At 41.3% G+C, this 19,747-nt stretch overlaps 1 protein-coding gene across 3 annotated transcripts in view; it reads left to right on the plus strand.

The window, feature by feature from the left end:
- usp2b (ubiquitin specific peptidase 2b) overlaps window positions 1–17,681 on the plus strand; it is a 66,005-nt gene extending 48,324 nt beyond the window's left edge. The window contains exons 1-12 of one of the 3 annotated variants that reach the window (XM_077231898.1): window positions 4,434–5,074; window positions 11,234–11,284; window positions 11,665–11,788; window positions 11,905–12,016; window positions 12,157–12,267; window positions 13,115–13,179; window positions 13,374–13,477; window positions 13,587–13,664; window positions 14,159–14,237; window positions 14,386–14,493; window positions 14,635–14,755; window positions 15,964–17,681. In XM_077231898.1, the coding sequence (XP_077088013.1) occupies window positions 4,916–5,074; window positions 11,234–11,284; window positions 11,665–11,788; window positions 11,905–12,016; window positions 12,157–12,267; window positions 13,115–13,179; window positions 13,374–13,477; window positions 13,587–13,664; window positions 14,159–14,237; window positions 14,386–14,493; window positions 14,635–14,755; window positions 15,964–16,048 (1,197 nt within the window). In that variant the 5' untranslated portion in view covers window positions 4,434–4,915 and the 3' untranslated portion in view covers window positions 16,049–17,681. Of the gene's footprint in view, window positions 1–4,433; window positions 5,075–11,233; window positions 11,285–11,664; window positions 11,789–11,904; window positions 12,017–12,156; window positions 12,289–13,114; window positions 13,180–13,373; window positions 13,478–13,586; window positions 13,665–14,158; window positions 14,238–14,385; window positions 14,494–14,634; window positions 14,756–15,963 lie in introns of those variants that run through there. The other 2 variants (XM_077231896.1, XM_077231895.1) reach the window with 2 other exon arrangements.
- The last annotated feature ends 2,066 nt before the right edge of the window (window positions 17,682–19,747 follow it).

Raw genomic sequence — 19,747 nt, forward strand, 5'->3', positions numbered from 1 at the left:
GGAACGGAGACGTGTCGTCGGGGGAGTTCCCTGACGAATTGGGATCACGCTAGGGAGCCAATTGCCTTCGAGAGAATTAAAAACGAGCCAATAGACATTGGCATGCAAGATTTGCATTCCGCGACCCGCCTACCAGCGCGGGTATAAAAGTAAGTAAACATTGCGCAATGCTTTTCGCTGAGGAGCCGAACAGTGTCCAGTCCTCCGCGAAGGTACAGCAACATGGCTAAGGGATGACACGTCTCCGTTCTCTTTACTCAGGGAACGAGGGTTACATACGCAACCGAGACGTTCCCTTTCGTCATGGGAACTCCGACGTGTCGTCGGGGGAGTTCCCTGACGAATTGGGATCCTTAATAAAACGCCATGGTGCTGACCCCTTCCAGCACCCAGCTAAGCTACCCTGCAGCAGTTTCTTGCAATAAGTTGCGGGAGCTAGCACAGGAACCACACTGCTGTTCCGCAAGACCCGCACAGTGGAAATTGGATAACACTGGGAAAGTGTTCCCTCAAGAGAGGGGGGAACGCTGCGGAAGCCCCAGCCTGACTGAGGAAGGCCAGGAATACACATATTTACTAGCCCGAAGGAATAGTGAAACATATGGCAGTCTCTGAGGTAGTCCCAATCCAAGGGAAGTGGGAGCGTAGTCAACAGGGACGACGAACGAGTCTGTCAAGGGGAAGACACGGCTGAACTGCACGTGGCATCATGGGTCACAATAGAGACCACTGGAAGCACCCAGTCTACTAACAATTCCTTACTAGAGGTAGCAGACCTGGCGCCAGGCGGTCCGGCGCGCCCAGCACCGAGGGGTGAAGGAGGAACTCACGAGGCTCATCGACGTAGGGCGCCATACGGACCAAAGTACGCACATATCCGCTGCGAGGCGGAGTGGCGTAGCAAGCCGTCACAACCTATTCCCTCGACCCACTGGCCGTAGCCAGAACTCGGGAGGAAACAGGTTCCACACAAAGGCTATAGAACCTAGCGAACGTGTTCGGTGTTGCCCAGCCTGCAGCTCTACAGATGTCTGTCAGCAAGGCTCACCCAGAGACTCATATGCTGGGGTGATAGCATCCACTAACCAGTGGGCTAACCTCTGCTTGGAGACGGCCTTCCCCTTCTGCTGGCCTCCGTAACAGACAAAGAGCTGATCTGAGGTTCTGAAGCTTTGCGTTCTGTCAATATAAACCCGCAGAGCGCGGACGGGACAGAGAAAAGCTAGGGCTGGGTCTGCCTCCTCCTGGGGCAGCGCTTGCAGGTTCACCACCTGGTCCACGAAGGGAGCGGTAGGAACCTTGGGCACGTATCCGAGCCGGGGTCTCAATACAATGTGAGAAAGGCCCGGCCCGAACTCTAGGCACGATTCGTCGACTGAAAATGCTTGCAGATCCCCTACCCTCTTGAAAGAGGCCAATGCTAACAGGAGCGCTGTCTTAATGGACAGGATATTAAGCTCTACTGTCAGCAAAGGCTCAAAGGGAGGACTTTGAAGAGCTCTAAGTACCAGAGCTAGGTCCCAAGAGGGTTCAGAGTGCAAAACACAAGGTGGATTTAAGCTCCTGGCACCCTTAAGGAATCTGATGACCTGGTCGTGCTTCCCCAAGGTCTTACCTTCCACTGCATCGTGATGCGCGGCTCTTGCGGCGACAACAATTTGAGGGTGGAGGGAGACAGCCTTCGCTCCAACCCATCTTGCAGGAAGGAAAGCACGACTCTGATCGGGCAAGTTCGGGGGTCCTCTTGACGGGAGGAACACCAATCGGCGAACAGGTTCCACTTCAACGCATAGAGGTGCCTCGTAGAGGGGGCTCTAGCGGAAGTGATGGTGTCCACCACTGCCTGTGGTAGACCACCTAGAACCTCTGCGTCCCGTCCAGGGACCAGACATGGAGTTTCCAGAGGTCTGGACGCGGGTGTCATAGAGTGCCCCGTCTCTGAGAAAGAAGGTCCTTCCTCAGAGGGATCGGCCAAGGAAGGGCTGTCACGAGGAGCATGAGTTCCATGAACCAAGTCCTGGTGGGCCAATACGGCGCCACTAGAAGGACCTGCTCCTCGTCCTCCCTGACCTTGCACAAAGTCTGGGCAAGAAGGCTCAGTGGGGGACACGCATACTTCCACAGTTCCCGGGGCCAGCTGTGAGCCAGGGCGTCCGTGCCGAGGGTTCCCTCGGTCAGGGAGTAAAACCACTGGCAATGGGTCGTGTCTGGAGAGGCAAACAGATCTACCTGTGCGACTCCGAAGACACTCCAAATCAGCTGGACCGCCTGGGGATGGAGTCGCCATTCTCCTGGCAGGGGAGGCAACCGTGAGAGCTCGTCTGCCACACGGTTGACTTCCCCTGGAACGTGAACGGCACGAAGCGACCTCAGATGCTTCTGACTCCATAGGAGGAGATGGGAGGCGAGTCGCGACATATGACGGGAGCGTAGACCACCTTGATGGTTGATGTACGCAATGGTCGCAGTGCTGTCCGTACGGACCAGTACGTGTCTGTGTCTGAGAAACCCCTTGAGGCGACGCAAGGCTAGGCGTACTGCTTGCAACTCTAGGCAGTTGATGTGTCAATGCAGCTGGGGCCCTGTCTACAGACCCGAGACTTCATGCCCTTTGTATGTGGCCCCCCAACCCATGGCAGAGGCATCCATGAAAACCACAGCATGCCTGGAAACCTGGACTAAGGGCATTCCGGCCCGAAGAAACGCAGGATCCGACCACGGGGAGAAGGTTTGGCGACAGTGCGGGGTCACTTTGACCCGGAACGTGCCGCTGTGCCACGCCCACGTCGGGACTCGATCGTGAAGCCAGCGCTGAAGCGGCCTCATATGTAACAGGCCGAGCGGCGTTACCACACCGCTGCGGCTGCCATATGCCCCAGGAGCCTCTGAAATTGTTTCAGTGGAACCACTGTCCTGCCTCGAAAGGACCTGAGGCAGGTGAGCACTGACTGGACGCGTTCCTCCGTGAGGCGCGCCGTCTGAGCGACCGAGTCCAGCTCCAAACCGAGATAAGAGATCCTCTGCACGGGGCAGAGTTTCCTCTTGTCCCAGTTGACCTGAAGCCCCAACCGGCTGAGGTGCCGAAGCACCATGTCCCTGTGATCGCACAACACATCTCGCGAGTGAGCTAAAATGAGCCAGTTGTCGAGATAGTTGAGAATGCAAACGCCTTGTTCTCTCATGGAAACAATGGCCGCCTCCGCGCCTTTCGTGAAGACACGAAGCGACAGGGCCAGCCCGAAGGGTAGGACTTTGTACTGATACGCTCGACCCTCGAAAGCAAACTGTAGAATCGGTCTGTGTCGAGGAAGAATCTAGACGTGAAAGTACGCGTCCTTCAGGTTGATCGCTGCAAACCAATCCTGGGGACCTATGCATTCGAAAATGCGCTTCTGCGTAGGCATTTTGGACGGGAGTTTGTGCAGGGCCCGATTCAAAACACGCAGGTCCAGGATTGGCCGTAACCCCCCGCCTTTCTTGGGTACATTGAAGTAGGGGCTGTAAAACCCAGACCTCATCTCGGCAGGAGGGACCGGCTCGATCGCGTCCTTCGCCAGCAGGACATCGATCTCTTTCCTCAAGACAGGGGCGTCCGCCGACCGCACAAGGGTGAAGTGGACGCCCCTGAACTTGGGAGGCCGGCGTGCAAACTGAATTGCATAGCCGAACCGAATGGTGCGGATGAGCCATCGGGACGGACCCGGAAGCGCTAGCCAGGCTTCCAGATACCGTCCCAACGAACCCACCCGAACCACCGGCGTACCCGCGGAGGGGCAGCGAGGTGGAAGACAGGGACCCGGCTCTGCTGGCGTTGCAGCGACTGAGAGCAGGTTCTGTGTGCGCTTGACACCAACCTGCTTCCACCGGGGGTCAGACGGCAGAGAAGGCTCGTGGGCATTCTGCTGCGGGCTGCCCGGTGGCGAGGGGAGGGAGAGAGACGAGGAACGAGGCCCTGACTCCTCGAATCCTGGTCTCTGCGCCTCCGGGCCCAGCCGCAGACCTGAGTGACCGGAGTATCTTTATAAATTATATTATTATTAAACTGTCTGTACACTTACAAAGTCTTTATAAATTATTTTATTATTAAACTGTCTGTACACTTACAAAGTTCTCAGTGCTTCGGTTTGTATGTAGAGACCCTCATTAAGCTACCGTGTTAATCTGGGGCTATTTTGAGCCTTGTTAGTGGTATTAACTAGCGATCTCTTTTTACTTATTATATGCCCCATATACGAGCGTTATAACCTAAACAGTTTTTAGGGATACAACTCTTTACAGATGACGTGTTAACATGTAAATTAAATTAAGACCTACTTACGTTTTTTACACTACAGTTTCATACGTTTTGGCCCTTTTAGCCTTCCATATGGTTGTGTGTTCAGCGCTGCTGTCACAGATGAATGGGAAGGTCTTGTCCTCTGCTGGGTGACGTCAGGAGAGCATGAGGCGTTTGGTGACGTCTCTCTCGTGCAGAGGGGGCGTGTGCTCGCCCGAGTAAAATCAAACAGCACTCAGATTTTTTCATTATTATTGCTCTGCTTATATCTGACGTTCAGCGCTCGCGCACCCGGACTACAACCGGCTGAATACAGAACACCTGTGTATGGAATATTTAAGCGCGAGTCGATTTAGTACAATTCTGTATCTTTTTATCTATTGCAATATTTATTGTATGCGCCCTGCTTGATACATCGGCATTATTCGTGAATGTTAAGCTCTCGTGAGCCCAAGGACATATAGCCTACTGAGCACAGTTCATGACAAGAATATCACCTGAGGAATAGCCTACAAGGGACCATCAGAAAGACTGCAAGAAAAAAAAGGATCTTTACTGATACGCAGGAATACTCTGGCTTTGGTGTAAAGTCATATTAAGACATTGCGCCGTTTATTTCGCTAGTTTTCTCCAGTCATAATGCCGAGTTTAAGACAGTCGTACACGGTCACTGTCCCAGAGGAACCGCCGGCTTCAGCTTTCCCCTTTATCAAACAGGATATGCGCAGAAAAAGTCCGACGATGTCTCGCTCTATGCTGGTGTCCACGTTTGTGGGGCTTCTTATTAACCAGGCAAAGGTAAGCCTAACTAGCAGCTCGTAAGTTATCATCTCGGCTTAATGTATAGCCTACTGCGTCTAAAATAGAGGTGAAACTAGTTAATATCAGAGGAAGTATTTGAGAATATTTTAGCCATTAAAATGAACACTCAAAGTACAAGTACAACTATAACACTCACAAACTCACGCCTCATTGCTTTTGTAGTGATGCTGCAGACTATTAGGCTACTTAACATACTTAACATGTCAACTATTTTCTCGTCCTTTTTCCTACCTCAAATGGTAGTTTGGTAGCAGATTATCTTTGAGTGTAAAATCCCTGTGAAAATCATAATATCACCCATCAAAATCACTATATGGGGCTTTGTAAACTATAAAAGTGAGCATGGAAGCTCAATACGTCCTCACAATATTGATTTGTTTTTGATATTGTTTATTTTAGGAAATGGTTGTAAAGGATATATCAACATAGGTGTTTTGCAATTTAGAAACCCCTGAGGAGATAAACATGACAACAAATTTTAGAAAAGTAGCCTACAAAATATTACATAGACAAAAACCAGAGACATCCCAAATGTGCTATGGGTGAGAAACATTATTGACTCTAATAATTGATGGAGATGTGAGAAAATTATAAGACGTAGCTACGTGAACAATAAGCAACAGTCGCATGCCATCTTTGCTCATATGAAGAAGACAACTGAAATAATTATTTTATTCTGATTTTTTTTTATGTAGGCCAATTCGATCTGATATGGTAGGCCTAGTAGCCTATATCCATACACCCTGTGTTTTTAAGGTTTACCTTTTAGGGAACAAGCTACACTCACATTAGAAATAAGCGTATTTCTTGTATTAGCATTTAAAGAATTTGAGTCTTGCAGACTTGTTCCCCAATGTCTGCTATCGCTGACCTTGCCGACTGAACAGCGTCGCGTCCTCCTGACATGTTAGCTTTTACTTAAGTGTGATTTCAAACTCATAATGCTTCTTCATACGGAAGCTTTGCGTTTGTCGCGTCGGTATCACTGCCAATAATATATAAATAATGTAAATGTTCGTAGCGAGGTTACGTAACTCCGGTCATTGTTTAGTCGCGTTTTAAGCCGCTGGCTTTGCGTTGAGTGACTGACGCCATCTACCTGCTAGCTGTTGCGTCGCGCATATTCATGAGGAGTCAGGAAACCAATTAAGCGCTGAGAGTGTAATTAAAACGGATGACATTGAGTCATCTGTGATGTAGACCTTGTTCAGGCTACATAACTAGAGGCATGTCACCACCTCTTTGTGCTGTAAATACGTTTGTTGATCTTTCTAAATTAATAAGGGTATTTATCTCAGAAAGGCAAATTGTTTAGATGTTTATGTCTTTTTTCTGTGCCAGATTTGTGCTGTGCTACACATTCATACTAAGATGACTCTCAGTACTGAGCTAGATTCCATACGTTAAACAAATGTTGTTGTCATGTTGTAAATACAGCACAGAGGCTGCGTTTACACTTGGCATTAACATGCGACCTGTATCCGGATGTTGTCCACATAGCCTACACATTGAAAAGACAAGTGTAAACGCGCTTCTGATCGGAATGTTATCCGATCAGCGTGTCAAGGTTCGGAGGTAGTCGAGGACGCATTGTGATCGGATCTCAGTGTAATGTAAACGCAATCCAGCCATCGTGTCTGCATTCACAGGTGGACATAATTTAAATCCCCGCCCAGTCTCCCCGCGTGACTGTCAGAAAATAATGGCCAGACGCAGTTTAGACAAGAAATTAAACTTATTTGAACCTTACTATAAACGTCAATCTTTAAAACAGTTTATTTAGACTTACATGATAGCCTACTATGTGTGTAATTTTTCATTTTAATTTTGCAACATTATCTGAACGAGGCGGTCGCCTGTACAATCACAGTCAGTCATGATCTTAATGAAGAGCTGCACGCTGCTTTGCCAGAAGAATAATCGGAATCGGAATTTTTCTAATGTTTTAAATGTTGAATGTTTTCATTGTTTCAGCATGTTTATCAATCTTCAATTTCTGTCACTATAGTCATTGCACGCTATAAGCTTAAACCCAGATGATCGATGTGACTTCAACATGATCAACCCAGTTATTTTTGTATGATCAACTCTGGAAGTATTCTTTCCTTCAAAAAAAATAATTTGATCTAATTACTGGAGATTGAAAGTAAAGTGAGTGAGTGAAAGCAACTGGGACATTGTTTAATTTGGATCATCTTTAGGCTAGGCTACTCTTAATCTGGTGTCGTGCCACAGACCTAATTTATGGTAGGAAACAGAAATCCGATCGGTTATCCAGATACAGAGGCTACTTAATGTGAACAAATGTAAACGCACAATGTCCTGATTGGCTAATGATCCGATCTGCTTGATCGGATCACGGTGATCGCATTTTAATGCCAAGTGTAAACGCAGATATTTTGTCACGCATTTTCAGTACCATTTTACATCTAACAGTAGGCTACTCTATTAGGTAAAAATGTTAATAAAAAGTTAATATTTTCAAGATATTTTAATTTATTTTTACTCATACGTAAAAATGTAATGCTGTCATATAATTTAAAAAGGAAACAGCATATTGAGGGTTGTTGGCAGTGAAAGTTGTAATGACAAAATATCTATGTTCTATGTATATTTTGTCATTACAACTTTCACTGCCAACAACCCTCAATATGCTGTTTCCTTTTTAAATTATACAGCATTACATTTTTATGTGTGAGTAAAAAGAAATTATTATAATATCAAGAAAATATTAACTTTTTATTCAAATTTTTACCTAACAAAGTACTGCTAGATGTAAAATGGTACTGAAAATGCGTTATTCCTTACACAATAAATACGGCTGCAAAGCTTTAACCTTATACATACTCGAAAGAATGTTGCAAGGAAGGAGAGATGAAAACTTATAAATAAATAATGTTTTTACAAAATTATATATATTATATATAAAGATGTATATACAGTATAGTATAAACAATATACTATTTGGCTCAAACAAATATTGTTAGTGTTTAAACTAGGGCTGTAAATAGATTAATAATGATTGATCTAATGATTTCTGACCAGTCTTAGAAAAAGCAAAACTAAATCAAATTCTGTAAATAAAATTAAGTCACCTTTATTTTCTCTGAAATTTTCAGTTGACCCCCAAGTAATGCTCAAACCACTAGTCTGAAAACCCGCAATACAGAAACAGAAACAGTTAATGGCAGCGAATAATCCATAAGATTAAGAATTCATTTAAAACGGTTATGTAGCTTTTAATGATAGGAAAACATTAAGCCTTATTTGCAGTATTTTACAACAACACAGTTCAAGGGGCTTAACATAAATTATTGGAGTGATGATGACCACATTACCCAGTGTAACCAGTGTTTGTTATGCAACAATGAAAAATCAGAACATAACATTATGTAATATTCAGGAACAAATGGACTCCTAAATAAGCCATGCCTTTTTTGAAGGAATGTGTGTTATGTGTATCTAGCGATTACATTCCAAGAATTGCCAAAGGTCCTGTTCTTCACATGTCTGTCACCTTACACGAAATCTCTATCCTGCCCATCTAGATTGTCAATCATTTTCAAGATAACAGTGAAATGTTGTGGCTTATCATCAACATTGATTGAGATTAAGTTATGGCAACCAGATGTCCCATTTTTGATGAGACAGTTCCTTCCAGTTTTCCCAACTTGTCCCAAATGTGTCCTTTATTTTTTAACAGTATGCACTGAAATATGGGACAAATTTGACCTGCAATAAACTGCTTATAAATGTGTCTAAAATAATCAAGCACACAAATTAAGGATGTTGAATAGATACATAAATGCACGTTAATGTATTAAAGAACTGAGCCTCATGAGTCTGCTTGAATAAAATGTGTCTCAGTGCATGTGACCAGCCTTTTGGCATCAAAGCACATTGAGTTCTTGTGTTGGTGACAGCCATGGCTTCCAGAAACTAAGGTCAGGACACAGTGTTCCTACTCACTGGCTTTTAACTCGCGCCAGCCAATTAGCTCGCAGCCCTCCAAAGATCTTTGAAGAGACAGCCATTGTGAGATCCCACTGCCCTCTTGTTACCCAATCACTTTCAAGGCAGAACTCCTTACGCTTGCCGTACCCATGGCTGCTGCTGGGTGTTGGCTGTTGTCATACCAATGTGTTTGGTTTAAGGGCTGGATGTGAAAGCCAGAGACCGGCTCAGCAGCGGAGTGAGGGCTTGGACCATCTGTTCCCCCTCTCTCATTTTCTTTAGGGAAGAAAAAGCATATCAGGTGTTTGGATGTATATATGAATAAGAGAAAAACTCCTGGTATAAGTCGCAGCTGAACATGTTTGAACCTGATGTGTCTGTCCTCCTCAGAGATGCCAATAGAAGGTGTTTGATTGGTGCACTTCATTAACTTTTAATTGAAGTGTTTTCTGATCTGTTCGAACATATTGTGACAGTGATGGTATCAGATGGTATCCAGAGGCTCAGTTCTTTAATACATTAACGTGCATTTATGTATCTATTCAACATCCTTTATTTGTGTCCTTGATTATTTGAGACACATTTGTAAACAGTTTATAGTAGCTCAAATTTGTGCCATCTTTCATATTTTCAGATACTTAGATATATACCATGGTACTGAATGATTACTTTAAATGATAGCATTTACTTCAAAGATATTTAAGATGTATCAAGAAAACCATCATAATAACATGGAACTGTTTAGTAGTGGTCCATGGCTCAAATGTTTTTTTCTGTTAACAGTTCACCTCTTATTTTATAAAATTGTATTCGGTTTGTGAGATTTATGCCACTACTCTGCATATGTGTGTATGGGTGGATTGTTATTGCATTTTTGCATAGTGTGAACAACCAGTGTAAAATATGTGATGCAATCAACATGCTATACAGTTCTGTCGCACACTGTACAGCCAGTGACTCATCTGTAGAGCGCATACCAATACCACAATCTTTAACTTTTGAATGATATTTTAGTATTATTTATATACTATTATAACATTTATTTATTTTGAATTAGCTTTTTATTTTATATGTTCAATTTATGTTATATTAATTTGGTTCTAATATTCATATTAATTTAATTGATTTTCAATAGATTTAGTTTTAGTTGGCTGTAACAAATCAAATTTTCAAGGCTGCCGCCTTACACACCAGCAACTTTCATATTTTGAATCTCAGTAACACACACACTTTCTTAAACACTCACAATCTTCAAAATCACCTGTCCGAGGGGATGTTTGCAAATTTGGAACTTTGATGAGTTCTGCCGACCATATCAATCACTATTGTAACATCACATAGTTAACACTGCAATCTGTGAATGACGCAAATGAGAATGAGCACTGCTATTCCAGGCTTTGATATCACTGATTCGGAGTGTGTCAGTTTCATGCGTGAGATTCATACTGAGAAACTGCTTGACGCATTGTTCGTGTTCTCTGGGGCGCTCCGTGTTATGTCATAGTCAACAGGCTGAGCACTTATGTTGAGAATATCAAACATGTGAAATCATCATCAACATCATCATCATCATTCCCAGCTGTCTGAATTTTGATTGGTGAAACAGTTTCCTCTGTAAGATTTTAATATATCATTACAGTAAATTTGACCAAACAGTGATGATTCATCCCTTGTTGAATAAATTACTTAAAGTTGTTTTTGTTGTGGTGTGGCAGATGGGCATAATTTGTTTGTGTCAAGTCTTCAACAGCAGGGGTCTCTGTCTAAATCTGCTAACATGCCATTTAATAAACCAGAGAGAACACTTTGGTTAGTTCACACACATTTTTCCAGAAGACTATATAATAATACCATATAGACTCATTATACAGTACAGCACAGTACAATATGCTGTTATGTAATTTTATATCATCAGTAACACTTTTTAGTTTTATTTTTTGTTGCATGCATGCAATGAAAATAACTCTTAAGTCTCTATTAGATATAATTATCTTCTTAAACGTGCACTTTCACTTCACTGTCAGTATCTGTGCAAAACAAATCATGTGGCCTGAGTGAGTCATCTGCTTTAGTCATTTTTAAATTTATTAAAAAATGTTTTGGTATAGCTCAAGTGTCATTCATGAATTCGATGGTTATCTTAGAAAGCTCACTAACCCTTTTGCTGTTTTTCTCTTGTAGAACTCAAAGAATGCTCAGGGTCTGGTGGGCCTGAGGAATCTAGGAAATACTGTAAGTATTTCTCAGTATGGTTCCATTTATAGTTCATGCAAAAAAAAAAGATTATGTCAATATTTACTCGCCTTTATGCCAGTGAAAACTCAAAAGACTTCCATCTGTGGAACATAAAAGATGTTTGGAGAACTGAATATGTCTATACTTTTGTGTGCACTGTTGCTTTAAAGTGGACATACACACAATCTATTTTGCAAATGCAGTTCATACATGTATATGTTTCATTTTGGATCTTTTTCAATAATCCGTTACACGTGGATTTATGTGAGAAATACACAAAAAAAATCTGTTTTGTTATGATAAATATTTCAGTTGAATGCAGACTATGTTAACGGAGTAACCATCTAATTCGCCTTTTGTTGAATGTGTTTCTGCAGTGTTTCATGAACTCCATTCTGCAATGTCTAAGCAACACTCATGACCTGAGGGACTACTGTCTGCGTAACTCGCACCGCACTGACCTCAACAACAACTGCAGGGCCAAAGCTGCGCTAATGGACGGTAAGAGGCGCATTTACCGGTTTATATTTTGTAGAGCGTTTGTTTTCATCATGCATACCAGGCAGCCTTGGGTCCTGTGTCTTAGTCAAATGTCTGGCGTGTGTTTCTGTTTTCAGAGTTTGCCAAGCTCACTCAGACTATTTGGACATCTGCTAGCAGTGAAGCTATCAGCCCTTCTGACTTCAAAATGCAGATCCAGAAATATGCCCCTCGATTCGTTGGTTACAAGTAAGTTACAGCTGCAGTAAAACATTTTGTATTATGCTAACATCATATTTTACTTGTTTTCTTCAAAATGTAGTTTTGAATTAGCTGAAACTCGCCCTTAAAAATATACTTTCTTTCCCTTCTGTTTTTTTGTTGTGTAGTCAGCAGGATGCTCAGGAGTTCCTGCGGTTTCTCCTGGATGGGCTCCATAACGAAGTAAACAGAGTGATAGTGAAACCCAGAAGCAGCATGGAGGACTTTGATCACCTCTCGTACGTAGATACACCAACCAGGTTCTAAAAACCCTCCCATCATGTTTGTTGTTTAAAAAATAGCAATGTTTCTGGTTTCAAAATTAGCAATAGTTTAAAGCTAAGATGTTTCAAATTTATTTATAAGACCTTTATAAGAATTATTTATAAGCCAACTTATAAGAGCTCATTTTAGACAAATCCTAAGGCAGCATCACATGTATTGTTCACCGTGAAGGCAATCCCAGAATGCATTGCGCCATGTAAGCTCGGTGAAAAATGTGTATATTTTAAAGAAATGTCTTTCATTTGAACTTTCTATTCATCAGAAAATCCAGGAAAAATGTTTCATGGTTTCTACAAAAATATTAAGCAGCACAACTTGTTCATCGTTGGTATTAATATAAATTTTCCTTGAGCATCAAATTTTCTTAATAAAAAACTATTTTAAATTGTAATAATATCTGTCATTATCACTGTTTTTCATGTATTTTAAAAGAAACTGCACCGAGCGCTATTTGTGTGGAGCATGAAGTTGATGCTTGCGTCGAATGTTTCTGTATGGTGGTCGAGGGAGCTCATTAGGTTTTGGTTTAGAGTCCCCAAAAGAATAATCTCTGCACTGAAATTTTAGCCATGGCCTCAGGAAAGCTAATAATGTATTTCTAAACAGATTTAGACAGGATAGGCCTCTGGGAACATATTAATAACTGCTTTGTTTCAGTTTTGTGCTGAAATATGATGTAATATGATATAGTGATTGATCTAACAGATGAATAACCTGTGGTGTGTGGTTTAACTGTTGCAATCTGCAAGTAATAGTGAGAAGTATGTCTGGAGTCTTATATTAAATATGTTTTATCTACAGGGATGACGAGAAAGGCAAGAGAATGTGGAACAAGTACCTGGAGAGTGAGGACAGCAAAGTAGTTGGTGAGTTGACCTGCTATATTAACAACGGCTACAGTCTTGCTGTGTGTGTGTGTGTGTGTGTGTGTGTGTGTGTGTGTGTGTGTGTGTGTGTGTGTGTGTGTGTGTGTGTGTGTGTGTGTGTGTGTGTGTGTGTGTGTATGTGTGTGTGTGTGTTCCCTGCTCTGGTTATAAAGTGTTTTTTTTTTTCTTCACAGATCTATTTGTTGGTCAGCTGAAAAGCTCATTGACGTGCAGCGAGTGTGGCTTCTGCTCAACTGTGTTTGATCCGTTCTGGGATCTGTCCTTGCCTATTACTAAGGTTAATATAAAGACGGTCATACTCAAATACAAGCTTATTGACATGGCAGCATGTTTGTGTAAACATGTGTGTTTCATTTTGTTGTTGTTTTTATTTTTCGTTTCCTTAGACTTCGGGAGAAGTGAGTTTGATTGATTGTCTTCGACTTTTCACCAAGGAGGATGTGCTAGATGGAAATGAGAGACCAGTAAGTATACATTTTAATATTTAAGAACATTTGACTGTCTGTAGTAAGTAGTTTAAGTGATCATTGTCATACATCTACTTATTTGATGAGTTACAGCAAGTGCAGGATATAAATAATTTCTTATTTATTTTACATCATAACTTTTTTTCTGGTAAAAAGGGTTTTTATATATACAGTATATGGTAACACTTCACAATAAGGTCCCAGTTAATGCATTAACTAACAATGAGCAACACATTTGTTATAGTATTTCTTAATCTTCGTTAACATTAGTTAATAAAAATACAAATTGTTGTTGTCAATTGGTCCATTAAGTAATACAAACAGATCACTTGTAATTGTAATAATGTATTTGTAAAAGTTGAAATTAACGTTAACTGAGATTAAGAAATGTTTTCAAAGTATTTTTATTGTTATTTCATGTTAATTAATGAAGTTAGTTAAGTAATGTAGTGTATATAGACATATCCTAACCTCTTTTTTTTTTCATGCAGACATGCCACAGATGTAAATCCAGAAGGAAATGCTCTAAAAAATTTACCATTCAGAAATTTCCTAAAATCTTGGTGCTTCGTATCCTTTTAAAACAAAACCACAATATAAAGAATTGCATTCATTATTACTATCATGTATTGATGCATTAAATACGTAACATCATTAAGTTATGGATTGGATAAAAAGCAGCATGTATTTGTTTGCCCTTGACTCATAACTATCTCAGATCTGAAGCGTTTCTCTGAGTGTCGTGTGAGAACCAGCAAACTCTCCACCTTTGTAAACTTCCCCCTCAAAGAGCTGGACCTCAGGGAATTTGCCTCTGATAACAGTGGTGCGTTCTGCATCATCATTTATGACACCTGTATTCTGTACAGTAGTTTGAGCAATATGGTTTTTACTGTAGCTCCAGGATAATTGTGTTTAATTGTTGTTGTTTCTCTTCTCTTCTATCTTTCCTGCTCTCTACTCACAGTAAATGCAGTCTATAATCTGTATGCTGTGTCCAATCACACTGGTACATCTTTGGGTGGCCATTATACAGCATATTGCCGCAGTCCCTCTACAGGAGAATGGTACACGTACAATGACTCCAGGTAATTAGACAATATGACAAAATGTCTAAAAAAAAAAAAGAGGTGTGTGCAGTAAGATTATAACAGAGTTATTCCTGCCGTTTGGTGGATTTTATGTCCCTATGAAACAATACTGCATATTATACATAAAATATGATTTAACTTTACTGCTGCATGGTTTTCCATGCATAGATATACCCCAATTAACACAATTTCATAATGATTAGTACCTAAGAATATTGTTTTGCAGCTCTTGTCAGACAAATTCCCATATCCCGATTCATGCTTTCTCAACTTCACTTTGGAAAAGGTTTACATACATATTTCTAAATGACTACATTTCTAAATATATTTACTTATTCTCTCTGACATAAAATTAAAACAAATGATGCATATTTTAATGTGTAAAACCATTAAATTAGTTTATGTCCCTCAAACTCCAGTCCATTCTGTTACATTGGTGCTATTTGCCCTTTAAAATGTTAAGAGTATGCCCTATTTATTGTATTGCTAGAAGTAACATAATATTTTGGAGGGAAAGCAACTCTAGGAACAAGGTAAGAATCAGTCTTAAACTTTTCTCCCTTTTCCTCAATATTAGCTAACATATAAGCGTAAAACAGAACATGTCCATCCTGTTGTGTCAATTTATACTGGACATGAAAATGTTTATTTTTTTAAATAGATTCTTAAACTCTTCCTTTGCTTGCATGTTGTTCTTTCCTAGCTAGTAATAGACTTTATTAGCTTAAAACGTGTTTCACACCTGTTACACATTGCATTGTAAACATGTCCTGTAACAGGATTGACAAATGCCATAGAATGTTAACATGAAATTTGAAATATTTGGTCAGGATTTTTATGTTATATTAGCCTGAGCTTGACCAGTGTGTATTTATGATAGACATACATTTTCTCCCTCTGACAAGACTTAAGAATAATTGAATTGTAAAAATGTTTTCAACAAACCTGTTCAGTCAATAATCCACCAAATTGTAGGAATGACCCAACTAAGCATGTGCATTACTGTTTTAATCTTATTTTTTTACCTAACATAGATCTGTATTTAACAGCATTCTTTAGAAGTCTTTAGATATTATATTATATTATATTTGTATTTTTGTTTAACATATATATATATTTGAAATAATACAATGAGTATTAATAATATTGTGAAATATTATTATAAAAATTTAAAAAACGTTTAAAATAAATCATTTCTATTTCAGGGTGAGCCCCATGTCATCCAGCCAGGTGCGCAGCAGCGATGCATATGTGCTGTTCTACGAATCGGTGACCTCTTCACGCATGTGATTATGAAACGGACAAGCCTTGGATAAAACAAACCCTTTTGCTGCTGTTGAACTACATATTGGTCAAGGTCTACATGCTTGGAGGACTGTGGGACTCTATCCCAGGCCTACTAAACAAGGCCTAAGACACACTGGAAATAAATTATGGTCTTGGCTTGTGAAGTGGAATGAAGCCTGTGATGAGCTTATTTCAAGCCCAGATTGAGCTTCACCAGAAGGGCTCCTGCATCCATCACTCCCCTTGAAAGAGGCTGCTGCTCTGGGGATGGATTTAACAAACTGACAGGACAAAGACAGACAGAGAAACATGAACTACTACCTCTCTTGAATGAGCAGGACTGTGTGTGTGTGTGTGTGTGTGTGTGTGTGTGTGTGTGTGTGTGTGTGTGTGTGTGTGTGTGTGTGTGTGTGTGTGTGTGTGTGTGTGTGTGTATATACACGTGTCAGTCTCCAGGCTGATAATGTAGGACTCTATGCACTGTTTAACTGGAGCCGTCCGGGTCTACAAGCAGTCACCACGACTCAAACAATCCCCATCCTTTATTTAATTTATTAACATGAGTTCAATATTTTACTTAATTTCATACTAATTACTATTAATTTAAACAAGAGGTCATCTTGCTGAGGAACCATATAGGTCAACAGTGTAAATGATGCTTGGATTGTTCAATGGATTGTTTACTAGTTCGAGCAAATATGTATCTTCAAGCTATGTCCCTGCTTTGCTTGATTTGCTTATTTTTAACAGAATATGCACATTGGAAGGGCTTAGTTTTACACTAATGCATGACTGTGCCCTTTCCAAAAACCCTCACCATTACAGAGAATATTGTATGATTGCCCCCTGGTGGCTGAAAGATGTAAAACCGAAAAGAAAAACCTTGGACCCTTTTCATTGACGGTGAGACATTTACACAGTTATGAATGAACAAAATACGTTTTTTATATTTTCATTTTTTTTTTAAATACATGTATAACACTTTACTTTGGGTTATATTACCTTGGCATTGAATTACAGAAAACTGGTTAACGCTGTTGCGAGGGTGTTTCTAATACAACAATCGAGGGAGTAACGGCAACATTTCGAAGCTTTTGGAAAGTCATAGAAATGCTATCATGGATTTTTCTTTTGCTATTGGAGCAAATGAGAACGTAAAAAAATATATATTGTATTTTACGTTCACCACTATAGAAGTTTACCCAACTATGATGCCTTTTCCTTTTGAGAACCCCGGAAATGTGAAAAGGGTCCATGGAAAGCCATCTCTAGAAGAATTATTCCCTCGTTGCGGACTCAATGTTTTCCTCCAGGGGCAATACCAGATTTGAAGGAGGCCTTAATATGTTTGTCAGGGACTACAATATTCAGTTTAATTTGAGAATGAGTCTTCATTAAACAGGAAGCCACCAGGAGGGCTATGTATGTGTGTGTGCTGTGCACCTTTATGTATTATTTCTTTATTTATGAAGTGAATGTAGCTTATTATTGTGCTTGAACCAGACAATGTTTTTTTCTACCGAGAGATTTTAAATGAGTGGTAATACTGTGTCTGAAATGTGAATAGTGTAACTCATATCAAGAGCTCTTTGCTTTTTAAAAGAAGTAAATATGAATAAAGCAGATGTCTACATGAGTAATCGTGAATTACCTGCATTACTTCATTAGAATATGCATATAGTGATCATGAATTATAGTACTCCAGAAATGGCCAATAAAAACAGAGAATGTGATAAGATATTTCAGTGGGTAAGCTGTGTGTCATGATCCCCTTCTTCTTCACATAGACAGTAAAAGAAATGGACACAGCGACCCCGTTGATTTCAACGGAGAAAGTTGAAGCCAAACATGGGCACTCACTTCCTGATAGCCAAGCGTTCAGCGCAGGCTCAAACTGAGCTTGATGACGTAGATGTCACGTGAGCAACCTGACTGACAGTTGTAAATCTTCTAGTAGCTGTGCCAAGGATATTTGAAGTGTATTAACAGTAGCATTATGAGCAGAACACATGGGTATGCAGTATGAACAATATAGACGGATATGTGCAGTTTAATAACAGTAACATTTTAAGAGTAGTGTGGGTGTGTGTGGTTGACCCTGTCAAAGCAGCCCCATGGACGTGGTTATAATAATTAATTTAATATAACATATTACGCTATATAATTACAATATGACATGATAAAAGAAGTGTCTAAAATCGACTTTAAAATAGCCTACTTTAGGATTGTAATCGTTTGAGTAGCCTATCTGCAGTTCTAGTAATTTTAGTTAGTTAGTTTAGTTTATTTTGAACATGTTTATGTATATATCTATTAGATTTAAATATTTGGCTAGTACACACACACACACATAATACAATCAAACATAACAGATAAATAAATGCATGTAGGCTACAGCACAATCTTCCAAAATTATTAAAAATGATTCAAATATAGGCACATATGCAAATAATTTTTTCCCTTCTTTTTCGTTTCCTTCTACATCAAACAGAATAATAACCCATCCAAAAAATACTTCTTAGTATGAGCCCAGGAACCATATAATAATGTCCCCTCGATTCATTTTCGTATCCATTCAATATTACATGACCATATAATATTCCAATATATAAAGAATTGTGAGCTAGGTGTAAAATCATGTAGTTCCCTTTCAGTCGATAACGTCGGACGTAGTCGACGCCGACTGAAATGGGATCTCGCTAGAGAGCCTGTCTTCTTCGAGTACTATTGAACGAGCCAATGTAATTGGCGTGCGTGATTCGCATCACACACCCCGCCCCCGCGGCGCGGGTATAAATACGGAAGTGGATGCACGCACTAGTTGCCTTTCGCTTCGGAGCCGATCGTTTGATGTCTCTGAGAGTGCTGTTGTCTACAACGAGCGAGTGTGTCGGTGTTCTTCAGGAAGACTCTCCCAGTGCTGGTGTTCTACAGCGCGAGTGCAGCGGTGATCGCGAGCTTTGAGCTCTCAACTGCTGTTTTAACAGCAACAAATTTCTAAATGTTTGTGTGTGTTGATGGCTGGTTAGAGGGCGGAAAAGTGAGTGCTTCACTGTTTCAGTTCTCTGTTCAGTGTTGCCGCGGTCATTCCCCTGTGTGCTCCGGCACTGGTGACGGTCCTATTTTCTGAAAGAGCAACACGGGTGCGTTTGCGTCTTTTTCAAGATGTCATTCCGCCCGTGCGTTTCTGGGTGCGGTCGTTCCCTGTCTCTCTCTGATGGTCACAACTGTTGTGTCACGTGTTTGGCTTACAGCACGCTGAGACAGCTTTTGTGGACAGCTCATGTTTTCTCTGTGGGAACATGACTGTCGCAGTGTTGAGGGCGAGACTCGCCTTCGTTCGCGGAGAGCGAGTCCCCATTACCATGCCCCACCCTCGGGTGCTGTGTGGGATGGGTGACCGGAGGATAGTGTTGGATGTCCCGCCCGGTAACCATTCCCTGTGGGCTCCTCACTCCTCCCTTCCACTGCAACCACTGGAGCCTCCTGTGTTGTCTGCTGGTCCATCTGTAATGGGTGGGCCAGCGGTTTCACTCGGGGCTCCCCTGGAGGACAGGACGCCGATTGCAGCATCGGAGGGTGAGCTGACTTCTAGAGATGATGACTCGGCTGCATTGTCTCCCTCCGGGAGTTCAATGTTGCCCGAGCCGGATCCAGAATTATCAGCTATGCTGAAACGGGCCGCCGAGGCTGCCGGGCTCG

This window comes from Siphateles boraxobius, unplaced genomic scaffold, assembly GCF_051911475.1.
Source record: "Siphateles boraxobius isolate OS27281-9 unplaced genomic scaffold, OSU_SipBor_1 16, whole genome shotgun sequence".
In the NCBI taxonomy this organism is placed as follows: Eukaryota; Metazoa; Chordata; class Actinopteri; order Cypriniformes; family Leuciscidae; genus Siphateles; species Siphateles boraxobius.